The sequence below is a fragment of the Mercenaria mercenaria genome, chromosome 12 (genome assembly GCF_021730395.1).
Source record: "Mercenaria mercenaria strain notata chromosome 12, MADL_Memer_1, whole genome shotgun sequence".
Classification (NCBI taxonomy): Eukaryota; Metazoa; Mollusca; class Bivalvia; order Venerida; family Veneridae; genus Mercenaria; species Mercenaria mercenaria.
The window spans coordinates 77,440,279-77,465,840 of NC_069372.1; the positions used below are offsets into that span (position 1 = coordinate 77,440,279).

At 35.9% G+C, this 25,562-nt stretch overlaps 1 protein-coding gene across 1 annotated transcript in view; it reads right to left on the reverse strand.

Annotated features, from left to right (window-relative positions):
- LOC128547609 (sulfotransferase 1B1-like) overlaps positions 1–25,562 on the reverse strand; it is a 31,071-nt gene that overhangs the window by 5,054 nt on the left and 455 nt on the right. Inside the window, exons 2-6 of the mRNA XM_053520657.1 lie at positions 22,789–22,880; positions 21,516–21,672; positions 20,602–20,618; positions 3,821–3,970; positions 2,761–2,864 (exon numbers count right to left, since the gene is read on the reverse strand). Of these exons, the coding sequence (XP_053376632.1) occupies positions 2,761–2,864; positions 3,821–3,970; positions 20,602–20,618; positions 21,516–21,672; positions 22,789–22,880 (520 nt within the window). The remainder of the gene's footprint in view (positions 1–2,760; positions 2,865–3,820; positions 3,971–20,601; positions 20,619–21,515; positions 21,673–22,788; positions 22,881–25,562) is intronic.

A 25,562-nucleotide genomic window follows, 5' to 3' on the forward strand; every position in this document is an offset into this window, starting at 1 on the left:
ATAACAGCTTGGTGACCTTGACCTTGGGAATAATGGGCCCAGGCCCTGCACATACTTTGTATGTATGCTGGACAATGTTTATATGAAGTAACAGTAAGATATAAGCAATGGTGACAAAGATATGATAGAAAAACAAAGGGTGCCGAAAAGCTTTTACCAAGAAAGGTCACGCCGACGCCGGGGCGAGTAGAATAGCCCTCACCCCTCCCCCTCCCTCTATTCTCCGAATAGTGGAGCTAAACATGTGTCATGCAAAATTATTTTTGTAGCCATGATCATTATACTTTTGCAATACCAATAAACGAAATCAAGCAGTTAAGGCATATTCCAAAAACTCAGCCTCGCCAATACAAAACCCATCTTAATTGTTGACAGTGTCCAGGATCTAAGAATGTAAATAACAATTCATAAACTATGCAACTGTAACAATATCATATAAATGTACGGAGAGAGTTGTATAGCTGCTACATTGCACAAAGAACACTAACGTGACAAATCTTTTTTCAAAAGTGTCAATATATATTTTATTCCACGACTTCAATAATATCAATTTGGAAAGGTATAAATGTCATATTCTTTTATCATATGTTATTTTTTTTTTTGCCGAAAAACAACAGATTCTTTTTTTCTTTAGCTATTAGAAACAAGCCAATTAGACCAACGTCTCCTATGCTTTAAACGACGTCGGTTCGTTGAATAACCGGAAGCTTGCTTTGTTTACAAACGCTAAATTTCAGATTAAAAAACAACAACCGAAAAACGTAAACAACTGGGGAATATCCGAAAGTCCCTGGTAAATCAAGTTGCAGAATTAAATATCATCATGGATTTAATGGAAATATTGGTCTAGGAGCTGTATAGCATAACGAATAGTGATGGAATTTGTAACACAACTGGCTGGGTGGGGAAGAGTTTCGTCAAAAATGCTGGCATATTACGTAAGGTTGAGTTGATGTCTTGTGATATTAAACTTAGACAACAACCAACCAAATGTGCTGTCGCCAGTAAAATCTACCATACGATAGTGAGGAACCGATGAAAAGTGGAGGAAAGACGTATCTATAGCTACATTAACGGCAAGGCCAAGCAACCAAGGTAACATTTCTAGAGCATTAGATCTACTGTTATTTCTTTTGCAAAGTTTATTATAACTAGCTTGTCCTATATAGGATTATCTAGCTGTACATGTGTAGCAGTATTTACTACTATGCCCAGGTTACTCTGTTAGATTTTGAGATTCACTAAACTACAAGGAACACAAAAGCGGTTTAACGGGTTCAAGATGTATTTTATTATTATCACATGGCTCGTTTTACATCATAGACAAAATACATCAGTAACAGTTTATACATTTTCAGTTCACAATGTTCAAAACAACTAAGCCATAATTACAACCTACAGAAATTAAAGTCCTATACCTAACAAAGCTAACGTAATTTTAAATAATTTTGTCTTTAAATTTAGATCCCAGTCCAAAAGGAAAAATATACCCAAAGACAGTAAGTGGGGAAATGGCTAGGCTCTGACTAAAGGTAGAAGTTACCTGTCGAGAGTCTGTGAACACTAGCACAGAGACTGCCAAAATCAGGGCTTATATACCCTAGCATTGATAAAACGCATGAAAAACCCATGCAGAAAAATTTGCTGTACACATGGAGTGTTCAATAAATTCATAAAAGTGGAATTATTACCTGTAGCATTAACAATACATAAAGAATGGTCAAGCTTATGTAAACATTTGTATCAACCCTTACATGACTGTATGCTAAAGTTACACCTGAGTGATTTCAATATCATAAATATAGCAAGTACATGATAGTGTAAACATATTACCCAAAATAAGGTTGTAGAAATTTAAGAAGAACGAATACTGTAATTAGCAAATTGCACTAATATCTATAATAAAGTTATAAGCAAAATTACATTTGAAAGTGCACAAGCTTATTAAACTTAACAGTGTTTCAGTAATATTAAGACTATTACAAGGTTCAGAATACCGCCTGCAAATTGTTGTTTTAAACAGTATATATTAGGATATATGTGTAAGATAAGGCTAGAAAAAGTCATTCCTGCCACACATGTCTCCTGTATGGTTTGAATGTTATGATAATAATAGGATACCAGCAATTATAAAGACAACAAAGGGAGTTAATTATTGTATATATTTCAAGGGAGACAATTTTATCTGAATAAAAAAAGGAAGTTCGGCACTGTGAGTGATATAGAAATATCTCACTGATATTTTTCAGTAGTTCACCAGTTAGCATAAAATAAACTAGTGTATTATCATCTTTATGTAATGGCTTTATTACACTCCCGCGACGTCAAACCTGTGATAAAGGTAAATAACTAACACACAACACATCTGGAACGGATTACTAGATAAACATGGGACGCCGGATGGAAACGGTCAGGTACAGACACTGCCGTTAACAAGTTAATGAGCTGTCAACCTCGTGCGTACTCATGTAAACACTTTTTATATCCTCCATATTGGTCAGTTAATGAAAGCTTTACATAGCACATGGCTTCGGGCTAGAGGGCGCAGACGGCAACATGCATCTCTAGTACCGTCCATGAACAGACGCAATCAAACCGACATGATGCAGTGTTAATAATTTTATTCGTTATGAGTTTGTTCGATTGTCAAAATTACCACTAAAAGGTAAAACAGCTATTTCACTTCACATTTTTACAGATATTTACTTCAACAATCATACCATAATAACGTTACTAGAATATAGCAGATATCAGACGAACCATTTTCAAATCTTCATAGAACATGATGTGCAGAGGGAAACCTGGGCCGTTTAGTAATTCACGTTGCCATTCTAACAAATAGTCGCTGTACTTCATATATTCCACTGGAAATAATTATAGTTATTGTTTAGTGATACTCGAAAACGACAGTTCTAGAGTCATGGTTCTGTATAAATGTTTTTTTTTTACGTTACGTGTTTCAAAATTCTAAAATCGAGCTGATAAAATCCTTTATTTCGGCATAAGTAAGGTAAACTTACGTAAACTTAACTCTGAAAAATCGCGATGTATATCACAATACTTAACAGAATATCGTGATATACCGCTCGTGATACTCAACACTTCAAATGACGGATCGCTATAATAAATGTGAAATGGAAAAAAAAACGTTATTGTTTTGTATACCTTTAGTGTAATATATACAAAAAAAGGAAGAATATCCAACAGGGAAAGCAACGTTCAAAAAACGCAGCCTCCCCAAAGACACACACGAACAACTCTCGCACACCACAGACAAAAATGAACACAAAAGGACAAAACAAACAAATACAAGAGCACAGTGGGGCACCGCCTTGGAACGGTCAGTGGCAAAACCACCACTGGGGAGTTTAAACCGGTTTATGGTGCACCTAACCTCACTCTTACCCCTACCATCTTCCAAAGTCACAAGACAGTGTAAATAAAAGTAATCCCCGCCAGGTTAAACCCTAACATACGTTAAGGCAACGACAAAATAGACAAAGTAGAAACACGTAATTCGCACAACACAACAAAATAAAATATTGCTGGTCGGTTTGATTAATTAAGCATGTTAGATATTTTTTTACATTTTGTCATGCTTAAGAGTTTTCAAACTAAACTATAACACCTCATGATAACTAGCTTAACATTTGTCCAGGCTTGATTTTGTATTACACCGAACAATATGTGCGTTTTTATTGTTTCACTTTACTAATAGCTTCGGGACCTTTCTCTGTCGTTAGGCAATTAATCATACTTATGATGAAATTTCCCATACCAATTTTATTTGTAAATGAATTTAAACATAGCAAGAACTTACAATTTCCTTGCAGATACACTGGCAACCAGTCTTCCCATTTGCCATCGTAATCATATGCTTTGAAACCCTTCATATGATTGTAAAACGATACAGCGGTGTCTTTCGGATTCCGTAAACATAAAACTGTCTTGATCTGCTTTGCCTTTATACCTGCTAGAGGAAGAAATCTATAATATGATAATAATCATTAATAAATGTATACTGAAATTAAGCCATTTTACGTAGAAGTCAAGGACAAAGATTACAAGGAAAAGCGTTAAGTGCAGCCTCCCGGAATGAAACCAATAAAAACTGTAGCTTCCACATGAATATGTAAATGTTGAGCGTTTACACAAATAAACAGAGACAAAAAAAGAAAGAATAAAACATATAGTGGGATACCACCTTGGACTAGTTACATGTTATAAAACTTTTAGAGATAAAACATGTAAAAGATCTTTTGGAAGCATAGAATGCAACTAAGAAAAATAAAAGCAGACTCTGTTTGAATGAGTCTGCTCTTGAGAAGAAGTGAAAAGTGTTACACCCTTCACGTCCCTTAAGCTTAGCAAAATATATAAATAAATGAATGAATAAATAAAAAAACAAAATGCCCACGTGCAACATGTCAAGCCCGCCAGCTGTCAAAAGGACTAGGAGTTGCACATGACACCCTGTCTCACCGAGGCAAACATTTATGCCAAATAAAGCATGATTGTAAAAAGTTACAATATAAGTTATTTATAGAATCAACAAAGGGAAGTAAATCTTTAAAGAAATCTAAGTCCATAGAAAAATCCTTAACAGTAGAGATACATCAAAATACACCTCAAAATTGGATGAAACGTGCATATTGTACTACAGAAAAGTGGTCTTGATTTTTCCCTACGACTAGTAAAGTTACAATATAAGCTATCTATAGTAACAACAAAGGGAAGTAATTCTAGGTTCTTGCACATGACACTCCGTCTCATGATGGTGTAAACAATTCTGCCAAGTTATATCAAAATCACGTCATGCATGGAAAAGAAATGTTCCGGACAAAGTCATTTTTTGTATCTGACTTTTGACCTGTAAGTGTGACATTGACTTTAGACCTAGGGTCCTGGTTCTTGCGCATGACACTCAGTCCCATACTTGTGAACATTTGTGTAAAGTAACATCAAAATCCCTTAATGCATAAAAAAGAAATGCTCCGGACAAAGTCATTATTGAATTTAACCTTTGGCCTCCAAGTGCGGCCTTGAACTTCGAGACAGGAACCTGCGGTTTGAGCATGGCACTTTGTCTCACTGAGGTCAACATTTATGCCAAATATAAAGGAGATTGCTCCATGCATGTCAAAGTCATGGTTCGGACAAACAAATCCGGACACACACACACTGAGTAAAAGTACGGGGACACATTTTATGGCCGCTACACGACACTTACAGATTGCTGGTGTGATAGTTAATAAAACCTGATTGTTTTGAGTTTAACGCCGGTTTTTCATCAGTATTTCAGTATATAACGGCTGCCAGGTAACCTAATAAGCGTTCCTGGATTCTGTACCAGTACAAACTTGTTCTCTGCAAGTAACTGCCAACTTTCAGATATGGACGAATGATTTCAGAAACAACCATTTTTATCAAATATACTCGGTTTAACCGATCAGCTTTACATAAATCTTTACTCTTAATCCACACTATGTTCCCACGAGACAATATCGTGTTAATAAAATACATCCTTGCCAGATGAATAATGGTAACAGAAGGTTAGAATTTATCTAAGTTTATGTTACGACGTTTTAATATGGCATTCAGTTTTACGCTCTATGAGAGGAAATTTCACTATTCCGATTTTGGACATAGATTTGTAGTTCCAGATTTTCATATCATACAAAGTTATTATAGTCACATTTGTTTGATTCTATTAACAAAACACACACGCACATACACACGCGCGCGAGCACACACACACACACACACACACACACACACACACACAAAATTTATGTTACTAGATAATGGAGATACATTTTTTTTTAAAATTTTGGTACTATGAATAAACGTCACATTAAAAAACGCCAATTTAGACACTCGCGTGGCCTTTATAGACTAGCTTGACTGTAGTTTATTTTTTAAATATTTTAGTCAAATCAGTACAACCTTTTGATATTGTTAAATAATAATCACGAATAGCAAAAAGCAAAGGAGATCTTCTTATTATATGCGCTAAACTTTCATATAAACGGAAGTTACTTTCACCCCAAATACTCGTGCTTTGGAATGAACAGTTATGTTTAATGAACACTGTACCTGATGTTTGTATGTACTGAAGAAAATCCACTTTACGATCGGCTGATAAAGGTATAACCTACAGAAAGGGGTACCTACCTAATAAACTCTAAGATGACATTTAAAAGATTCTCAGACAAGTAATAATAATCGGCTGAAAAGGATATGATAGGGAACAAATAAGTATTTAATGAAAAAAAAAAAAAAAAAAAAAAAAAAAAAAAACTAATTTTGAATACCTCCTCTACATGATTGCTTTACAAATATTTTTCTGCTCATTTGATAAATACATGTACAATATTTTGCAAACAGTTGCAAGAGTAAGTACAACAGGCTACACCTTCAAAATACTTGTCTGAAGTTCAGGACCATAAGTCAGTGAGTCATACACTGATATAGAAGTTATTTTCAAATGGAAGAACACACAGATGTTTCGAAGTGCGGAAATACGAAATACTACATAATCTACATAATTAAGGTATTGTCAATTGACTTTATCAATATATCAATATCATAAATTGGGGCTGCTTGCATCCTTCATGCATCGTTTTATATAAAACGCTGAGAGACAATTCAGTCATGACGTTATGAGAGGCCTCCGTGGTAGAGTGGTTAAGGTCGCTGATTTCAAATCACGTGCCTCTTATTGATGTTGGTTCGAGCCTAATCCGGGGCGTTGAATTCTTCATGTGAGGAAGCCATCCAGCTGACTTACGGAAGGTCGGTTGTTCAACCCAGGTGCCTGCTCTTGATAAAATAATGTATTGAGGAGCACCTGGGGTTTTCCTCCACCATCAAAGCAGGAAAAATCCTAACAAAATAGATAAATGGTTTATGCATAATGCATCATATACTGAATATCAACAGTTGCAGAGTGTAAACATATTTTGATGCGCGCGAATACATGATCTGGCCGAGTGGTTTAAGTCGCTGATTGCAAATCACTTGCCCCTAATCGATGTGGGTTCGAGCCTCACTTAGGGCGTTGAATTCTTCATGTTAGGAAGCCATTCAATTAGCTAACGGAAGGTCGGTGGTTCTACCTAGGTGTCCGCTCGTGATGAAATTATGCACGGAGGGGCACCTGGGGTCTTCCTCCACTATCAAAGCTGGAAAGTCGCCATATGACCTATAATTGTGTTGGTGCGACGTTAAACCCAGTAAAATAAATAAATGAGTAAGAATACATGATCATAAATGTGAGGATGACATGAGGATAATGTCACTATATATTTGAGGAGACTTCTATTCTAGTTTTTAACAAGAGCTGTCTCCATAGGATGACACATGCCCCCGACGGCACTTTGAATGAATAGTTATGGCTGATGTTAGAGTTTAGGACCTTTGACCTACGGACCTGGGTCTTGCGCGCGACACGTCGTCTTACTGTGCCACACATTCATGCGTAGTTATTTTGAAATCCATGCATGAATGACAAAGATATGGACCGGACATGCCCATCATTGCACTATCATGAAATATGACCTTTAACGTCTAAGTGTGACCTTGACTTTTGAGCTACGGACCTGGGTCTTGCGCGCGACACGTCGTCTTACTGTGGTACACATACATGCCAAGTTATTTGAAAACCCATCCATGGATGACAAAGATATGGACCGGACACGAATGCACTATCATGAAAAATGACCTTTAACGTCTAAGTGTGACCTTGACCTTTGAGCTACGGACCTGGGTCTTGCGTGCGACAAGTCGTCTTACTGTGGTACACATTCATGCCAAGTTATTTGAAAATCCATCCATGGATGACAAAGATATGGACCGGACACGAAAATTGCGGACAGACTGACAGACTGACAGACGGTTCAAAAACTATATGCCTCCCTTCGGGGGCATAAAAAAGAACAGTTATATGTATAAATAATTTACTAATTAACCAGAACAACTTTAAAGGCAAGGGCAGATTTCCTGGAAGCACAGAACACCGCAAAAACAGCCACAGAGCCATGCATCACAAAGAAGTAGGCCCGCAATAAAAAGAAACTGTAGCGGAAAGAGTATAGCAGATGTGTTGTTTCATTGATCCAACAAGTAAATTTCAATGATATGCAAAGTACAAAAACGGGTAAGGGGTAGATAAAAGGAAGGAAACCTCTTTCTTCTTATTCTTTTCTTACAGCAATATGAAACACGTGTGTATGACTAGTTTTAAAAAGAGCGTACCGCCAATGAAAATATAACACGGACATATAGCCGGGAAAAGTTACAATAAAAAATCCCTCATTTAATTTACCACGATTGCTCTCACCACTAACGTTAATTAACTACGAGGGACGACTTCTTCTAGTACTGCCTAAGTGAGGCAGCGAAGGACCTAGAGACCTAGATCTTCTCCTCAAGCATCTCTTTCCACACTTGTCTTTGTGCAAACGTAATTTCTGCGTAATACTGTACATATCACCACATGTAGCTTTAAATAATTATTATATTCGTGTATACACACAACAATTTAACAACTCGCCTATAATTACCTCTACATCAAGATTTAGACTTGCCTGTCTTAGCAAATGTGCAAAGCATAAGGTCGTCATCACGGAATTTGTAACTTGGAACGTTTTCAAATATTTGTTGAGCTTCCGGCCCAGATATGTAGAAACTTCCCTGAATGAATCCTCCGAAATCTATCATTTTCATTGTGGCGCCACCTGCATCCGGGACCTTTATTTCCGTCATTACTCAATCTTTTAAAAGTATCTATAATTGTATAGTTGGCTTTTGTTTTAGAAGAATTATTTGTACGAAAAATGTCCGTTTAAGACCTTGTTAATTGTACATTCTTATTGTAGCATTCTAGAGATGGGGACATATCATTTACCTTTGGTTTCCGTGTATTACATGTTAATCGGTGTTAAATGTTACAATTTATACTGCCTATGTTATACTGGCGACTAACTATTTAGAATATTTAAATAGTTACCTAGCTTTGTTTACTTAGGTCATCATTTCAAAGAATAATTTCAAATATAAACATTACCGTTTTCGTTACTTGTAAAATCCGATGGTAAAGTAGAACTTTGTATATATTCCACTAACAAAGCACACACGCGTGAACATAATAAGTTAACATAGTTTAAATGTTCTCAACTAAATGTCATGTTGAACTAGGAAGAAATGTACTGCGTGCGTTTGCATACAACTTTTTCATTTGTGTATGACAGCCTTGTTTCAACGCTCTTCAGATATATGATATCATCACTGGCACCAGACCAGAAAGAAAATGCCTCTGTACATGTTATACCCTACCCCTAGGTATTCTATAAGAACCATGGTCGTGAACGGGAAAATATACTAACCCATTTCAATCGCGCATTTCACAACTAAAACACGCAGTTCGGTAAATGTGTACTATGGATATTAAACACGCGATAATTTATCTTCCATTCTGTACCGGTCACATTTCTACAATACTTCTTGTCTTAGAAAAACAACGCGTATTTTACAGTTTTTCAACGTTATACAAAAAAACTTGCTTGAACTTCCCTGGTGAAGTTCCGTTCTAGATTACAGAACCATTCTGATTGGCTGATGTGAAAATGTATGTCAGTCGTCATTTTACTACACGTGTATGCTAAAATGCGTATGTGCAGGATAAATGTGCAAAATGAATTAAATAAACAGAACAGATGTTTACCAATGTATGATTTCAAATTCAAAATCACATACAAGATGAATTTCATTCATCATTTCGAGTTTTATTGTATAACTGTGAATATTTTGCATTCTGTTTTTGTTTGTTTACATTTCGCCTAACATGTGCACACTGCTGTGACCTCTAGACCGGATGTTCATTAGGAGAGTTCACGCAAGTTTTTTCTGTAACGTTGACGGAAGCATAAAATATGTGGAGCATCTCTGCAACATGGAATATTGAGACAATGTGACTGGTGCACGATAGAAGTTAAATTATCGCTTGTTCAATATACTAGGTACGCATTCACCGATCTGCGCGTTTTAAGTGAGCAATATACGATTGAAATGGGAAAGTATATTTTCCCGTTCATGACCATGGTTCTTATAGAATACCTAGGGGTAGGGTAAAACATGTACAGAGGCATTTTCTTTCTGGTCTGGTGCCAGTGGATATCATGAATAATATATCAACGGATAAAATCACATAAACTCAGAGTACTTTTATTCCCTTTGTCTAACGAGACAAATATTGATATGACATACAAGTGTTTTAATCAGAACAGAACAGAACATGCCTTTATTAATTCAAAACCTATTACAGTTATATGAGTATACAATACAATTTATTTATACAAATTCACATGACATGGTGATTGTTGTGCATGCATGAGAAAAGTAGATAATGTACGAGGAGTGTTCGATATGAATTGCTTATTGTCCTCTAGCTCGATATCCACGTTGGACACGATAAAAACCATTACCTACCTGTATAGGTTTATTCTATACCTACACAACGGTGTATAAATGTACATGTTAGACTAAGTGTAAGACATAAAATTTGCCATTTGAATACACGCAATCATTGACCACTGTAGTAAAGATGGTTGGTAGAAGCGTCGACAAGAAAGATGAAATACGGGCTTACATCAAAGCTCGCTCAAAACTTGGTTGTTCTTTGAAGCAGCTGATGACTGAACTTTCTACTGTTTATGGACCTTCTTGTGTGTCTTATGACACAGTTCGGCGGTGGAAAAAGAAATTTGAGTCTGGTGTAGAGTCCATCAAAAATGCACCGAAATCAGGTAGGCCAAAATCTGCATCTCGTAAAGAAATCGTTTACAAAATAAAGGAAATCATTGAAGGAGATGCCAGATTTACAGTTCGTGATATTGCACGAAAGGTAGGCATATCACTATCAACGGTTCACCTTATTTTGAAGAAGCATTTGAAAGTCAGAAAGATTTCTGCTAGATGGGTGCCACATCTGTTGACTGATGAGCAAAAGAGGCAACGGGTTAAAGTGGCCAAAACGCTGCTTCAAATGTTTCCAAAATATGACAAAAAGCAGTTTGCCAATGTCTTCACAGGTGATGAAACCTGTGTCCATTATTTTGAGCCCGTCAAAAAGGTTAGCAATAAGATCCGGGCCACTAAACACAGCAAACGCCCAATAATTGCCAAACGTTCTTTGAGTGCAAAGAAGGTTTTGTATGCAATCTTCTTCTCTGGTGAAGGAGTCGCTATAAAAGTGCCGGTGAAAAAGGGCAAAAGCATCACCGGAAAGTACTACAAAGACGTAGTACTGAAGAAACTGAAAAAGTATTATCAGAAACGACACCCTGCCATTGGTTTTAAACATGTCCGTCTTCTACATAACAATGCCCCCGCTCATACCTCCGCAATAGTTACGGCGTTTTTGAAGAAAGAAAAAGTAACTGTTTTGCCTCACCCTCCGTATTCCCCAGACCTTGTCCCATGTGATTTCTTTTTGTTTCCGGAATTGAAATCATTCCTTGCTGGGCGGAAATACCAGTCCCGACAGGCACTTGGATCTGCCATTCACCAGTACCTTATTACTTTGCCCAAATCAGCGTACCGTGACGCCTTCAAGAAGTGGATACATCGGCTGAAACTTTGCATTTCTAGCCACGGGGAGTACTTCGAGGCCATGAAATGAGCCCTTTTGGGCTAACCTGAAATTTGAAGTCTCCAGATAGAAATAAGCAATTCATTTCGAACATCCCTCGTACATAGCATGGTACTAATTCAAGAAAGAAAATAAGACACATTTAATAACGGGTAATTACTCAAAGTAATTGATTGAAAATTGTATGTTAACTTTGCAGAAGAACTACATTATGAGGGTAATGGGGGTGTTGGGTGTGTGTGTGTGATGGTGTGTGGGGGGGGGGGGGGGGGGTGGGGTGGAATGGAAGGAATGTTGATAGAGAATCATCACCAATTGTAGCCTACTTTAAAACACCAAATACAGTCGAGTCCACTTAATACGAACTCGCTTGATACGAATTTTCGGATTAAACGAACAAAGTCCAAATTCCCCGACGGAGTCCTTCTATTTTCTTTGTAAAATTATTTCGGGAATAGCGAACTCGCTTGATACGAATAATCGGTAGATACGAACAAATTTTGGAAGTCCCAATAAGCTTAAATATTATACTTTTCCATCTTTTGATACGAATTAATTTTAGAAAGTCGGGGCCGTTATAAAATGTGTTGAAAATAATAATATGGTCAAGCTTGTGCCGCTTGCTAATTGGACAATGGAGTAGTTCACACCTATTCACAAACAAACACTCGGTCCTTTGTGACTATCATGTCAATATAAAATAATTTAATCAATTAACAGGTCAAGATTTAAAGAGATGTAATTAATTTTAAACACATTATTGACGTTCTAGTGTCGATACAGGTAGGCTGTGTCTTCCAAAATATACAAAATTTCATACCTCTTAGAATGCTTGTTATATAGTACAAGCTTCAATGTTAGCGGTGGATATAATTTGGCGCTCTTGACCTCGACCGCACATTAAAATTTAAATTAAAACAGTTTTACCTGTTTAAGTATGACTTTTCTTGAGTAATTTCAATGTTATCTGAATGAATTAACTTAATCAGTTTAAAACTATTAACTACTTTCATGTATCATAATATTGGAATCTATTCACCGATGATACCGGTGATACTGCCCAAATTGCTCGGACAAATTATCTGGTCATAATACGAATTTCGTTTGATACGAACATACTTCTTAGGTCCGGATGAGTTCGTATAAAGCGAGTTTGACTGTAATATGTATAAATAAAATCTAGATTCTAATAATTTTTAACAAATAATTCAGCTGGTTTATATACAAAGTCGTCTGACACAAACCAACCGTGCGCAAAGCAAGATCAATTCGTCCTTGGGTGGTCTAACTCAGCTGTGCCATGACTATGATACTCGGTATTAATTATACCTTATTCATGGTTGTCCAGAAAAAGTAGGTAAACGTAATTTGATGATTTTAGTTTAATGTGAATAGTATGAGAACTGTAATAGGAATTGAAAACGTGTTATTGCGAATGGTTCCTACATACTGGTATTTATGTGGCTACTCTTTTGTTCTCTATATTATTCTTTTAGCCACGTTAAAGATATATACCCACATGAAAGCCTTACGGAATGAATGACATCAAAGAAAACGTACAGTTACCTATACAATCCTTCTGGTAAACACTCAACCGTCCAGTTTCAATCCTTATGGGTGCGATCCGCATCTAAAACTTGCAAAAGGGAGAACGGTCTTGGCGGTAAAACAACTTTACAATATTTATCTGATTCATATTCAGTTTTAAGCATTATATACACTCTCAATTTATCGTGCGCACGACCAGAGGGACCTACTATGTTGTTTATTCTGGTAACCAACTATTTGTACAATTGAATTGTAGTATGCCTAGTGTTTTCAAAATTGTGACTTGCGTAGGTGTTCTCTGAAGATGGACGACTACAATGTTAAACGTTATCTACTAGGTGCTACAAGAAAGATTTTCCCGGGAGTCGACCTTGAGAGGTAGAATAACAACAATGGTATCAAAATGAAGCCAGGGCTTTGTACATTTATTTACAAACATACCATTGTTGTTATTCTACACCAATAAATAACCAAGGTTCAAGGTATTTTATGTGACACACGTGAAAATATGCACCGATGGTTTATTTCATTATCAATGGCCTCTCACGGGCGACTACCGGGAATGTCTTTCTTGTGACACCTAGTAGATAACGTTTAATATGGTAGTCGTCCATCTTCATTCAGCGCTAGTAACATTGTGTTCTATTAAATACAATGAAAAATATTCAGACTAGTTAGTAAAACGTCGCAGTAAGCTTTGCCTTAGTATCAATGAGCATTTGAATGATATTAACAATACACTGAATTCGTCAGTTCATGCTGAGCAAACTTTTCTGGGCTACAAAATTTCACAACAGATTTCAGTAAATACTGAAACCAAGTATGTTTCATTGGGAAATAACGAAAGAAATCCCATTGATATCCTAAAAGTTGAGAACTCTGCAGTTTTAAATGATACACTGGATGATGCTCTCACCGTTGTAGTGCCTACTTGTATTAAGATTTCCTTGCATCGGCACCTGGGGTCCTCAACTATCAAAGGCTAGATGGTTATCAAATGACCTGCATTGTGTCGGCCGGATTTAAAACCCAGAAAAACATACATTACCTTCGAGTAGCTTCAAAGTTATTGTCCTAACATCTATTTGTGAAAAATAGACATAAAAAGATTAAAAGATTTCTTATAAAGTCATAGAGGTGTTGCTAAGACACGTAACACAGTCAGACCAACAAACAAAATGCATTTCTTACTCCCACATTTGCCTCGTGGGATATTATGAAAAATGCAGGTATTAGACGCAGCCCCCCCCCCCCCCCACGCCGTAAAAGATAACAGGTAATGGTAGATTTCTCGGAAGCACAGAGCACCAAAAACCCAGCCCCAGAGCCACGCATTTACATAGTAGGCCCACACGTAAACCACAACAGCGCTGACACGCATGTACAAAAGACAACAACAACAAAAAACAAACACATAATAACACTCACAGATGAACAAACAAGTATAAAAATGTTATTGTACTTAATAGCAAATGGAAAATTCTTTCCCGGATATTTTAAAGGATGTTTCACTTAAATGTTTGGTCATCTCTCTGTATTGAACGTCTGGGTATATCGTATAAGAAACACACAATGGGAAATACATAAAACAATACATCAAAAATATATTCAGTTGTATACAGATATGCCATTCCAGCTATACATATATGCCCGTGTCAAGTTTCAGTAATATATTTTTGACATTTTCTTTTTGAATAAAGCATTCTGGTAAAAAGCAAAACATGAGTAAAAAGATAAATTCCAATTTATTTATTCATGAAACAAATCCTCAAAAAGCGTTTTATTAAACATGAAATAAAAAAGAAAAATCGCTAATATATTTAACATTCTAACATGACTTGTTTTGATTTCCAGTTAAACAAAGAAGGAACTCAAGCTCTGTATATTCTGCGATTAACAACGGTTGACGCGCGGACCGCTAAGAAAGCATTATGACACCAATTATGACGTCAAATTGCCACATGACGTCCGATACATTACTCCTCTGGTAAATGAAGTCCAGCATTTTATAAAAATATGTCAATGAGCATATCAGAATAAAAACAATCAATGCCTTCTTGTGATTTATCATCTAATTTACCACGGTTCATCGTTCATATGCTTCAGTATTTATTCACTCGGGCTAACGCCCTCGTGGTTCAATTCCTACGCATCTGAACTCTGAACCGTGGTAAATCAGACGTTAAACCACTCGAAGGCTTTGATTATTTGTTGAGTATTTATATATATTAATAATTCTATAATATGTAAGTATATTTATATTCAATCAATGACACCAAACTTAATGTAAGGAAATCTTATTAATTACACTATATGCACTATAAAGAAATAATGCATGTATTGTAAAATGCTACGTTACATGAAATGGAAAAATGATTCCCAGATATATTAAAGGTACCTGTATGTTTTAACGACGCCCTTATACAATTAATCCTAAACAGTTTTACAAACTTTCTATGAGATTAGTCCTTATTCAAAGTATACTTGAACTTGAACACTTCTAAGTCTTTTGTCCTTATACAATTAATCCTAAGCAGTTTTACAAACTTTCTATGAGATTAGTCGTTATTCAAAGTATACTTGAACTTGGACACTTCCAAGTCTTTTGTCCTTATACAATTAATCCTAAGCAGTTTTACAAACTTTCTATGAGATTAGTCGTTATTCAAAGTATACTTGAACTTGGACACTTCCAAGTCTTTTGTCCTTATACAATTAATCCTAAGCAGTTTTACAAACTTTCTATGAGATTAGTCGTTATTCAAAGTATACTTGAACTTGAACACTTCCAAGTCTTTTGTCCTTATACAATTAATCCTAAGCAGTTTTACAAACTTTCTATGAGATACGTCGTTATTCAAAGTACTTGAACTTGAACACTTCCAAGTCTTTTGTCCTTATACAATTAATCCTAAGCAGTTTTACAAACTTTCTATGAGATTAGTCGTTATTCAAAGTATACTTGAACTTGAACACTTCTAAGTCTTTTGTCCTTATACAATTAATCCTAAGCAGTTTTACAAACTTTCTATGAGATTAGTCGTTATTCAAAGTATACTTGAACTTGGACACTTCCAAGTCTTTTGTCCTTATACAATTAACACTAAGCAGTTTTACAAACTTTCTATGAGATTAGTCGTTATTCAAAGTATACTTGAACTTCAACACTTCCAAGTCTTTTGTTTCGTTTTCCCAAATTTTATCAAACATTTCATTCTGTGCAACAGTAAACCAGTTCTTCCAGTCTCCAACTTGCCCTACAGGTATAAAGAAGAGAGTTATTACAAACGCTTTGTTAATTTTCTTGACATATAACATAAACCTTACAGTTATCATATCTAACAAAGCTCAGACTTGTATTGCCACATAGAAAACCTCCGTGACCGAGTGGATTAGGTATGTTCCACACCATTGTGAGTTCAAAAGTCCTCGCTTTTAGGGTTTATAATTATTTTATGTGAAGAACTGATCTAGCTTGCGGGAGGACGGCCGAATACTTAGGTACAGGTCTGTGCAAGAATTGCTCGGGGATATTAAAAAAAAAAAAAAAAAAAATAACACCTGTATTGTAAAATAGTTTCATCCAGCTTAGGTAAATTGACTGAAACCAAAGATGACTGAGGAAGATATTTTTCATGTAGCTTTCTGTCACTAATAATCAGTATCAATTTTCACGGCGACTGTTTTCAGGGTTTTTCGGTCATATTTATATTAAATCATTGACAAATATCTCAAAGACGCTTTTAAGTACGTCCTATTTGTTAAACAGGTAATAAGCATTTGTCAAGATTAAGGGAATCAATCAATCACCATTTGCAGGCTTCTAGTTTTCAAAAGTTATTATGATATATCATTCTCAATCTTAGAGGTAGCATTCATAAATACCATTATATTAATAGCCAGTGAAAGGTGACGAGTTTAATGCACACAGCCAGTCATAAGTAGACGATCTCCTGTTGAAAGCATTTTGTTTTGTATCGGCAGAGTTTCTCATGAAAATCAGCATTTTCTATAAACATCACAAAACAAATACCTTTACGAAAGAATTTGAAACCTGGTTTGCTGAACTGTTCATATATTTTGCCTTCTCCTTTCTCCTCAGACATTTTCTTAAAACCGCACGTATCAATGATGTCATTTTTCAGTTGTTCATCTAACTGTTTGTCGAGAAACTTTAGCAACTTATCCAGCTCCTCTCTCCCATTCTGAAAAGATCACATAAAAATTATGAAAATGAAACCCAACCACAAAACCGCCATAAAAGGTACGACACAAAATATTTAGTTTGTTAATATTACTAATAGGTAATGCAAAACGTTTTCTTGTTGTATAAATGATCAATATGCATGAAAACATCAACAAATAAAAATTCCAGTAGTAAGAACTCAGCCTCTCCAATACGAAACTCATTATAATCGCTACGAGGGTCTAGGAGCTAAGTATGGAGACAATAATCCCTAAAGCAAGCAACTATAACAATGTCATTTAAATGTACGTCTGACACACAATACAAATCATAAACATCGGACACTGAATGGAGACGGTGCCGTTAACAAGTCATGACTACACTATTTATATCAGTCAATGAATAGCAGCTTAAACATAACACATGGCTTCAGGAAATGATCAAATGTGTTATATGCGGTAGGGTGCTGGCCAAGACTAAGCTGATCCGACCCGGGGAGCCGTGAGAATTGCTCCAATGGTGTCATTGGACACAGTGAAGGTAGTTCTTGGGTTTTCAGGATTGTCTTGATTGCTCTAACAAGTACATATTTTGAGAATATTACCAGAATTTGACCTTTGACCTTGACCCCTAGCCGACCGGGTTCGAACTTGACGTGTTCTTTTTTTCTAGGTACCGACTTGCCCTTTGCAACAAGGTATCATTTATTAAAATCGGAGATCAGGTTATGAAGATTTGGCTCCTTAGACAAGGACCACCCCTCTATTTAATATATGTATAGAGTATGCATATTTTCACGAAAACTGATACATTTTGAGACGGTCCAAAATTATACAAGTTACATATCCGTTTAGACAATGTTTGAATTTAATTTAAAAATGTTAAAATATCTTGTGTGTGGAACATTCTACAATTATTTGAAGTTAATGAAAAACACGGACATTTTCCGTACGGAAAAGTACAGCTTTTATCTTTAATTACGTACAGACGGACGAACAGATGTTGTCTTTTTTGTCACAAACATTCATATTTTGTCATTTTCTTTCAAAACAAGTTTTTATTTGCAGTTATTTACCAAAAAAAAATTTTATAAGCACTTTTCCTAATTTTACTGCTAATATTTTAAGCCAAAAATGGCAACGTTCAGCAAATGTTCCCGACGGCGTGCCCGTCGGGGAAGAACATTGTTTGTAATATTCGATTAGGCAATACTACTTATTAAAAGAAATTTCACTTTGATACCTTACTTTTAACGCTTTAAATAATAAAATGAAATTGATGAATTGTTAGAAAAAAATGCGACCAAGATTAACCGGTATTTATTCAAGTGAACACCGGTCGACGCACAACAATGCGAAACGACATTATGAAAATGTCGTTTCGTATTGTCGAGTGTCACTTCGCGTGCCATGTATCGTTTGGAATTGTCGCGCGTCGACTCTCACCCAAACCCGCGACAAGCGACATACGATACGACATTTGGAAAATATCGCTTCGCGTTGTCGAGCGTCCTTTGTGATTATCGCATGTCGTTTGATAATGTCGCCGTCGCGACACACGACAACGCGAAGTGATATCGCGACATTACGAAGTGACATAGCGACAATGCGATATGACGCTCGACAACGCGAAGTGACATCGCGATATATCGTGCTTTTGAAAGGCGACATTTCAAAGTGGATATCGCGACATTGTCGTTTGGGATTGTCGTCGTCGTTTGCGATTGTCGGGTGTTGTTGTTAAGGGAGGATGTACATACGTGTTTTTATTTCTTTAAGTGACAGTTATGATGTTGAGACTTTGTTACACATTACGTAAGACGCTGTCACATATTTTCTGTTATCACTGCGAGATTGCAACACTTGTGGAAAATTGCAATCCCCCCGGTAGTGGGACTGCGGTAGAGTTCGACTCTAATACCGATTTATCTCCCGTGAACGATTTACAGTCAACTCGTCCCAATTTCGGTAATTTCGTATCTCTTGAGGATTTCAAAAGTGATTATTTCGCACCCCCACACCTCAAGTTCTCGGCCCTTCTTTTTGAGTCTTAGAAATGTCAAAGTTTCCTAGATTATGATTTATACAATTATGATATAAATTATGTGTTCTGTAAAATATGTTTCTACATAAAAGCATGAAAATTTTACTTTAAAAACGTTTTTGTTTTGCTTTATAAATACCGAAAAGTTCACAAGTTTATTACTAGAATACGTACTGGCACATTATTTTTACACATATTTACTTCAACAATGATACTATAAAACGTTATTTAAATTCAGTAGGTAATAGACGAACCATTTTCAGATCTTCATAAATCATGATGTGCAGAGGGAATCCTGGACCGTTTTGTAATTCACGCTGCCATTCTAACAAATAGTCGCTGTACTTCATATATTCTACTGAAAATAATTATAGGTAAGTGTTGTGATAATCGAACTCTTAGAGTCATGGTTCTGTATAAATGTCTACTTTTACCTTACGTGTTTCAGAATACTAAAATCGAGCTGATAAAAACTAATCTCTTGAAGCTTTTATTTCTGCTCAAGTAAGGTAAACTTATGTAGACTTAGCTTTGATAAAAATCGCGATGCCTACCCCGATACTTAACAGAATATCACGATATACCGCAGTACGGATTTAAGTCTTGATACCCAACACTTCAAATGACGGATTGCTATGATAAATGGGAAATGGAAAAAAAAAATTAATCTCTTGAAAACCTTAAGTGTTGATATGAGACAGAACGCACAATTAATACTCTTGGAACGACAAAATAGACAAAGTGAAAACACACAAATCGCACAACATGACAAAATAAAATGTATTGCAGATCGGTTTGATTAATTAAGCATGTTGATTTTTTTTACATCTTATCATGGATTAACTATGGCGCGTCATAATAACTAGCTGAACATTCGTCCAGGTTTATACCGAAAGAGCTAAATGTGTTTTACTAATAGGGTCGAGATGTCTCTCTGTTGTTATGCAATTAACCATACTCGTGATAAAAGTTCCCACACCAGTTTCATTTGTAACTAATTAAAGCATAGCAAGTGTTGAACTTACATTTTCCTTGCACATACACTGGCAACCAGTCTTCCCATTTGCCATCGTATTCATATGATTTAAAACCCTTCATATGATTGTAATACGATACAGCTGTGTCTTTGGGATTCCGTATACATAAAACTGTTTGATCTGCTTTGCCTTCATACCGGCTAGAGGAAGAAATCTGCAATATTATTAGCAAGCATGAATAAATGTATACTGAAATCAAGCCATTGTACGTAGAAACCAAGGACAAATATTACAAGTAATAGCGTAAAGTGCAGGAACGAAACCCATAAAAACCCGAAGCGTTCGTATGGATATGTAAATGATTAGCATTTACACAAATGGACATAGAAAAAATAGAATGACAAAAATACCCCAACGATAAAACAAAATAATAGAAAAAAAAAACATAATGGGACACCGCCTTGGAATGGTTAATGGTTATACGCTTTTGCTCGCTTTGATTGAGTCTGTTCATGAGAGGTAGTAGAATGTACAACATGCCCCTAGCACCGGCTTAATCGGAACTCTGTTACCTATGAATACTGAGTGCTCTCCATTTTGCCAAAGGACAAGAAAAATTAACAACACTGAATTCAAGTATAGGGAGACATTTTACGGCCGCCACACGGCACTTAAAAATTGCTGTTGTGATAGCTAACAAAATCTGTTTGTTCTGTTTTGGGTTAAATGCCTAAAGAATGAATGATTTCAGACACGATGGCTTCAATCAAATCGTCACGGACAACATACGCCGCGTCCGTGGATCGAACTCACAATCCCACGATCCGTAGGTCTGTGAGTAGCTGGAAAAAGTAACAGCATGTGTCTTGACAACAACAGAACAATCAATACAGGTATGTATTCCGCTGATTGGATTTCATCTCGATCACTTCAAGAATTTCCTCCGAATGACTCCACATAAATACTCGAAGACAAAGAAATCCCTCGACGGAAAATGGCTGACACGAAAGAAACTTCGAGTCGGAGTCTAAGGACTCGTTATGGTCATCCTCCGAGGACAGAGAATGGGTTTTCCGCTTGAGCTGATCTGTATACTGAACGGCCCTCTTACCTTGGCGGGAAATGACAATTCACCACTCTCGGTGATGGTTGTTGATCTGTCTCCTCAGCAGTTACACATTCGAGCATTGTTGTAACTTTGTTCGTGTCTATTCGCTTCGCAGACCTGTTTAAAATCATCATGATTATTTCAAATACCCACTTTGTGCCTGAAGATTTAGAAAACATAACAACACAACAACTTTACTCCTTTCATACGCAACGAAATACTTATATGAATGTAATCCAGTCAAAACATATATGTAATAAAATATGGAACGTCTGTTCAGTTAAAACCAGAATAGTACGTATAAATGATTAAGCTAAACAACAACCCTCTATCTTCTTTTAAAAGTATATTTTTTTTCTTACAGCATTTTGAAACACGTCTACGTGACACAGTTTTAAAAAGAGCTTTTCACTAATAAAACAAAACATAGACCAGGCAAGGTCGTTTCCACGGGACGGTATTACGATAGAAATTTTCGGAAAAATCACGAAAAAGTCCGAATCCATCAAATCCAATTGAGACTATTTGTATCTTGCTTTCAGTGCGAGTAATTTCAATTGAATTGCCAAGCTTTGAACCGTAGAATGAGATTTCAGTTTTGCTACTTTCGAATCCTTTGCCGTTGACTTGTGTATGATTCTGTATAACAGTCAGTCGACTTGACTTTTTTTTCTGATGAAGGCATCATGATCTTTGTACAAGTTTTAACAACATAATTGATTTAAAGAACTAGAAATGTCCAATATGTTTCCGAAAATCCTCTCAAATACCCACAAGATTTCAGTTAACTATAAATGCAAAGTGTAATTTGAACGCAAATTATTCCGTATTTTAGAAGACGACTTTTTGACGTTATCTAACCAAAGAAAAAATACTGTATGAACAAATTTGACTAGATTAAAACTGGGATTACGATATAAACTTATCAAGTTCCAGTACATGGCCGAGTGGTTAGGGTCACTTACTTTGGTGGTTCAAACTTAACCCAGCGCGTTGAATTCTTCTTGCCCGCCAGTGATGTTCTCGAGTTAATGCATGGAGGGGCACCTGGGGTCTTCCTCCACCATTAAAGTTTAAAAATCGCCATAAGACCTATAACTGTGTCTGTACGACATTAAACCTATCGAAAACAAAACAAACTAACATTGTTACATGTTAGTGAAGTTAGTGCAATCCTGAGTAGGAATCACGTGTAGCTTTAAAAATCGGCGATGTTATTTGGAATTATTTTCGGGGACTCACTAATAACTACCAACAACAAGTGAGTTAAACTTGCCTGTCTTAGCAAATGTGCAAAGCATAAGATCGTCATTGCGGAATTTGTAATTTGGAACGTTGTCGAAAAGTTGTTGAGATTCACGCCCATATCTGTAGAAATTTTGGACAAAGTTCACTTAAGCCTTATATGGCCTATGCAATTTTGAAAATTTTCAAATTGGCTGTAATTTGCAAGAACTATATATTGTTTGCTACCAAAATGTATATCTACTATAAGGAATTTAGTTTTTATAAATAAATTTATTATTTTTTTCACAACATGTCAATGAATATTGCTGAAATCGCAGAATTTTGAGAAAACTGGCAATTTTTAGCATATTTAGGTCATATGGGAATATTGTAAAATATTTTGTGCAGTCTGATAAAACAATACTACTTAATGAAAGAAAACATGTTCTGTACTAAATTCACAGACTTTCTGTTTTTAGGCCATTTTGGTGCAAAAGTGAACCTTCTCCTTTGGATGTATGAATCCTCGATGTCCACCATTTTCATTCGGGTACCACCAGCATCCGGGACCTTTACTTCCGTAATGACACAATCCTTCCAAAATATCTATAATTGCGATATTGACATTATTTATTTTGGTGTCATATTTCTGCCAAGTGATAGCTAGGTAGCTATCACGATAATGTGTGCATTTGTTTCTGAAAACATTTCAGCAATAAATGATATTTTCTAGATATTTCTTTTGTTTCAGAAGAATCAATTGTTTGAAGATGTCCGTTTTAGATATTGTTAATTGTACATTTGTGTTACATCTACAAGAGATGGGGACATATAACATACTTTTTGTTTGCGTATATTAAATGTAAATCAGTGTTAATTTAATTGTGTTAAATGGTACAATTTTAATTACCCGTTATTTTGAATATTCAAGTACCTTACTGTTTATTTCGATAATCATTTCGAAGAGTAATTACAAATATATACGCTACCTTTTTCGTTATTTGTAGAATCGAATGTTAAAGTAGAACTTTGTATATTTCTCTAAAAATGCAAGTGAACAAATCACACAACTTAGTTTGTCTACTTTAAATCTTCTCAACTAAATGTCATATCGAACTGGGGCACAATGGCTGTGTTTGCATAGATCTTTACTATTTGCATATCATAACCTAGTTTCAACCCTGTCCAGTTAAATGATAGCAAAGGTTTTATTTGCATTCACTTTAATCACTTAACCTCAGAGTATTTCAATAGGTATTATCTAACGAGACAACTATAACCTTTGACTATTTATTCACAAAATACCATTAATATACATTACACCCAACGCTGGGTTCGTTATTCCTTCAACTTTATTACGACACGTGACATCAGTTACAAGATAACACCCTAAGATGATAAAAAGTACAGCATAATATCTACCTTAATCATAGATGTCACTTTCAAGAGATGTCAATATTTAGAGGATATCTACACACAAGAGGTATAAATAATAGATATCTAAGTACAGTAACCTTTTACAATATAAACAAATGGTGCACGTCTCATGATTGAAAGTAACCTTGTTGTAAAGACATGTGTCTATGGGCTTAGAATAAAAGCATGACAACTGTTCATACCGGTATATAAAGGTTAATAAATCAACAGTCAAGGATAAAACTGAATCTTAAAACATAACCTTTAAAATCAACACTAACCATGAAATCTTATGACAAGAACGGCCTCGCAAAATGTCTGACTATAAAAAGCCTTAAAGTAGGGTAAATAAGTAAAACTCGGACAAAACTCATTAACATAAACTTCACCTATCGATATATTTTCATTCATCGGGACTGCCCCGCTTTTACAGTCATAAACCTAAGTTGTGAAATTATGTAGGGATAATACACGTTTTTGTGTATAAACGTCTGCAGAAGGTCGAGGTCACAAACATATACCAAGGGCTTCTGCAGACGTTAATACACAAAAAAAACGTGTATTCTCGCTATTCTTGCATAAAAAGCATTACACGACGACTAAGTGCATTGTTTTTCATATGTGATGAATTTACGATTCCGGTACATTTTTAATTACCATTCTAGGAAACGGTAAACATGTTTTAAATATCCATAACCAGGTTCCAGAATCAACAACACTACCAAAAGCACATACTGAAGGAAGGTTTTTAAACTATTTCTTTAAATCTCTCTTTACTACAAACATGAAATTAGAATATCAGTCAGAGACATCTCTGCAGCAAGCTCATTCGCAGCAGCTGGGGTCAAAACTTTGATAGTCAGAAGAAAGAGAAGCAGTAGTCAGGTTTTGCGGTGTGTCTGTGGAATAAAATGTTTATATTATTATATGTTGCAATATCCTGAATATTCCGTATCGTTTTTAAAAAGGCCCATTGATAGACAGCAACCTGGTAAAGTGCATTTTTATCACTTGTCACAAATTATATGACACGTGGTTTCAGTGCCGCTATACCATGTGTTGACCGGATGCGTTTAAAGTACCTCCTAAAATGCTAAGAAAAAATACAAGGTATCGGGTAATTTGATTGAAAATACTAAAGGCGATTTTTAGAAAAACGGCTGATCTATGAGATCCAATGCAGATACAATTCTAGGCCTAAAAATGACGGCATTCCGACATTCGTTTCTACAGTAAGTGTGTAAAATTGGTGTTTATAACTTACAGTACTGCACCTCATGCAAGGGATATTTTGACATGAATTCGGAACAGTGCTCATTATATGCTTTTTTTTAATGTACCAAACACAGATCAGTCTAAAGGCTGCAAATGATGGGTACAGTGAGGTGGTAGAGATAGAAGAGCGAT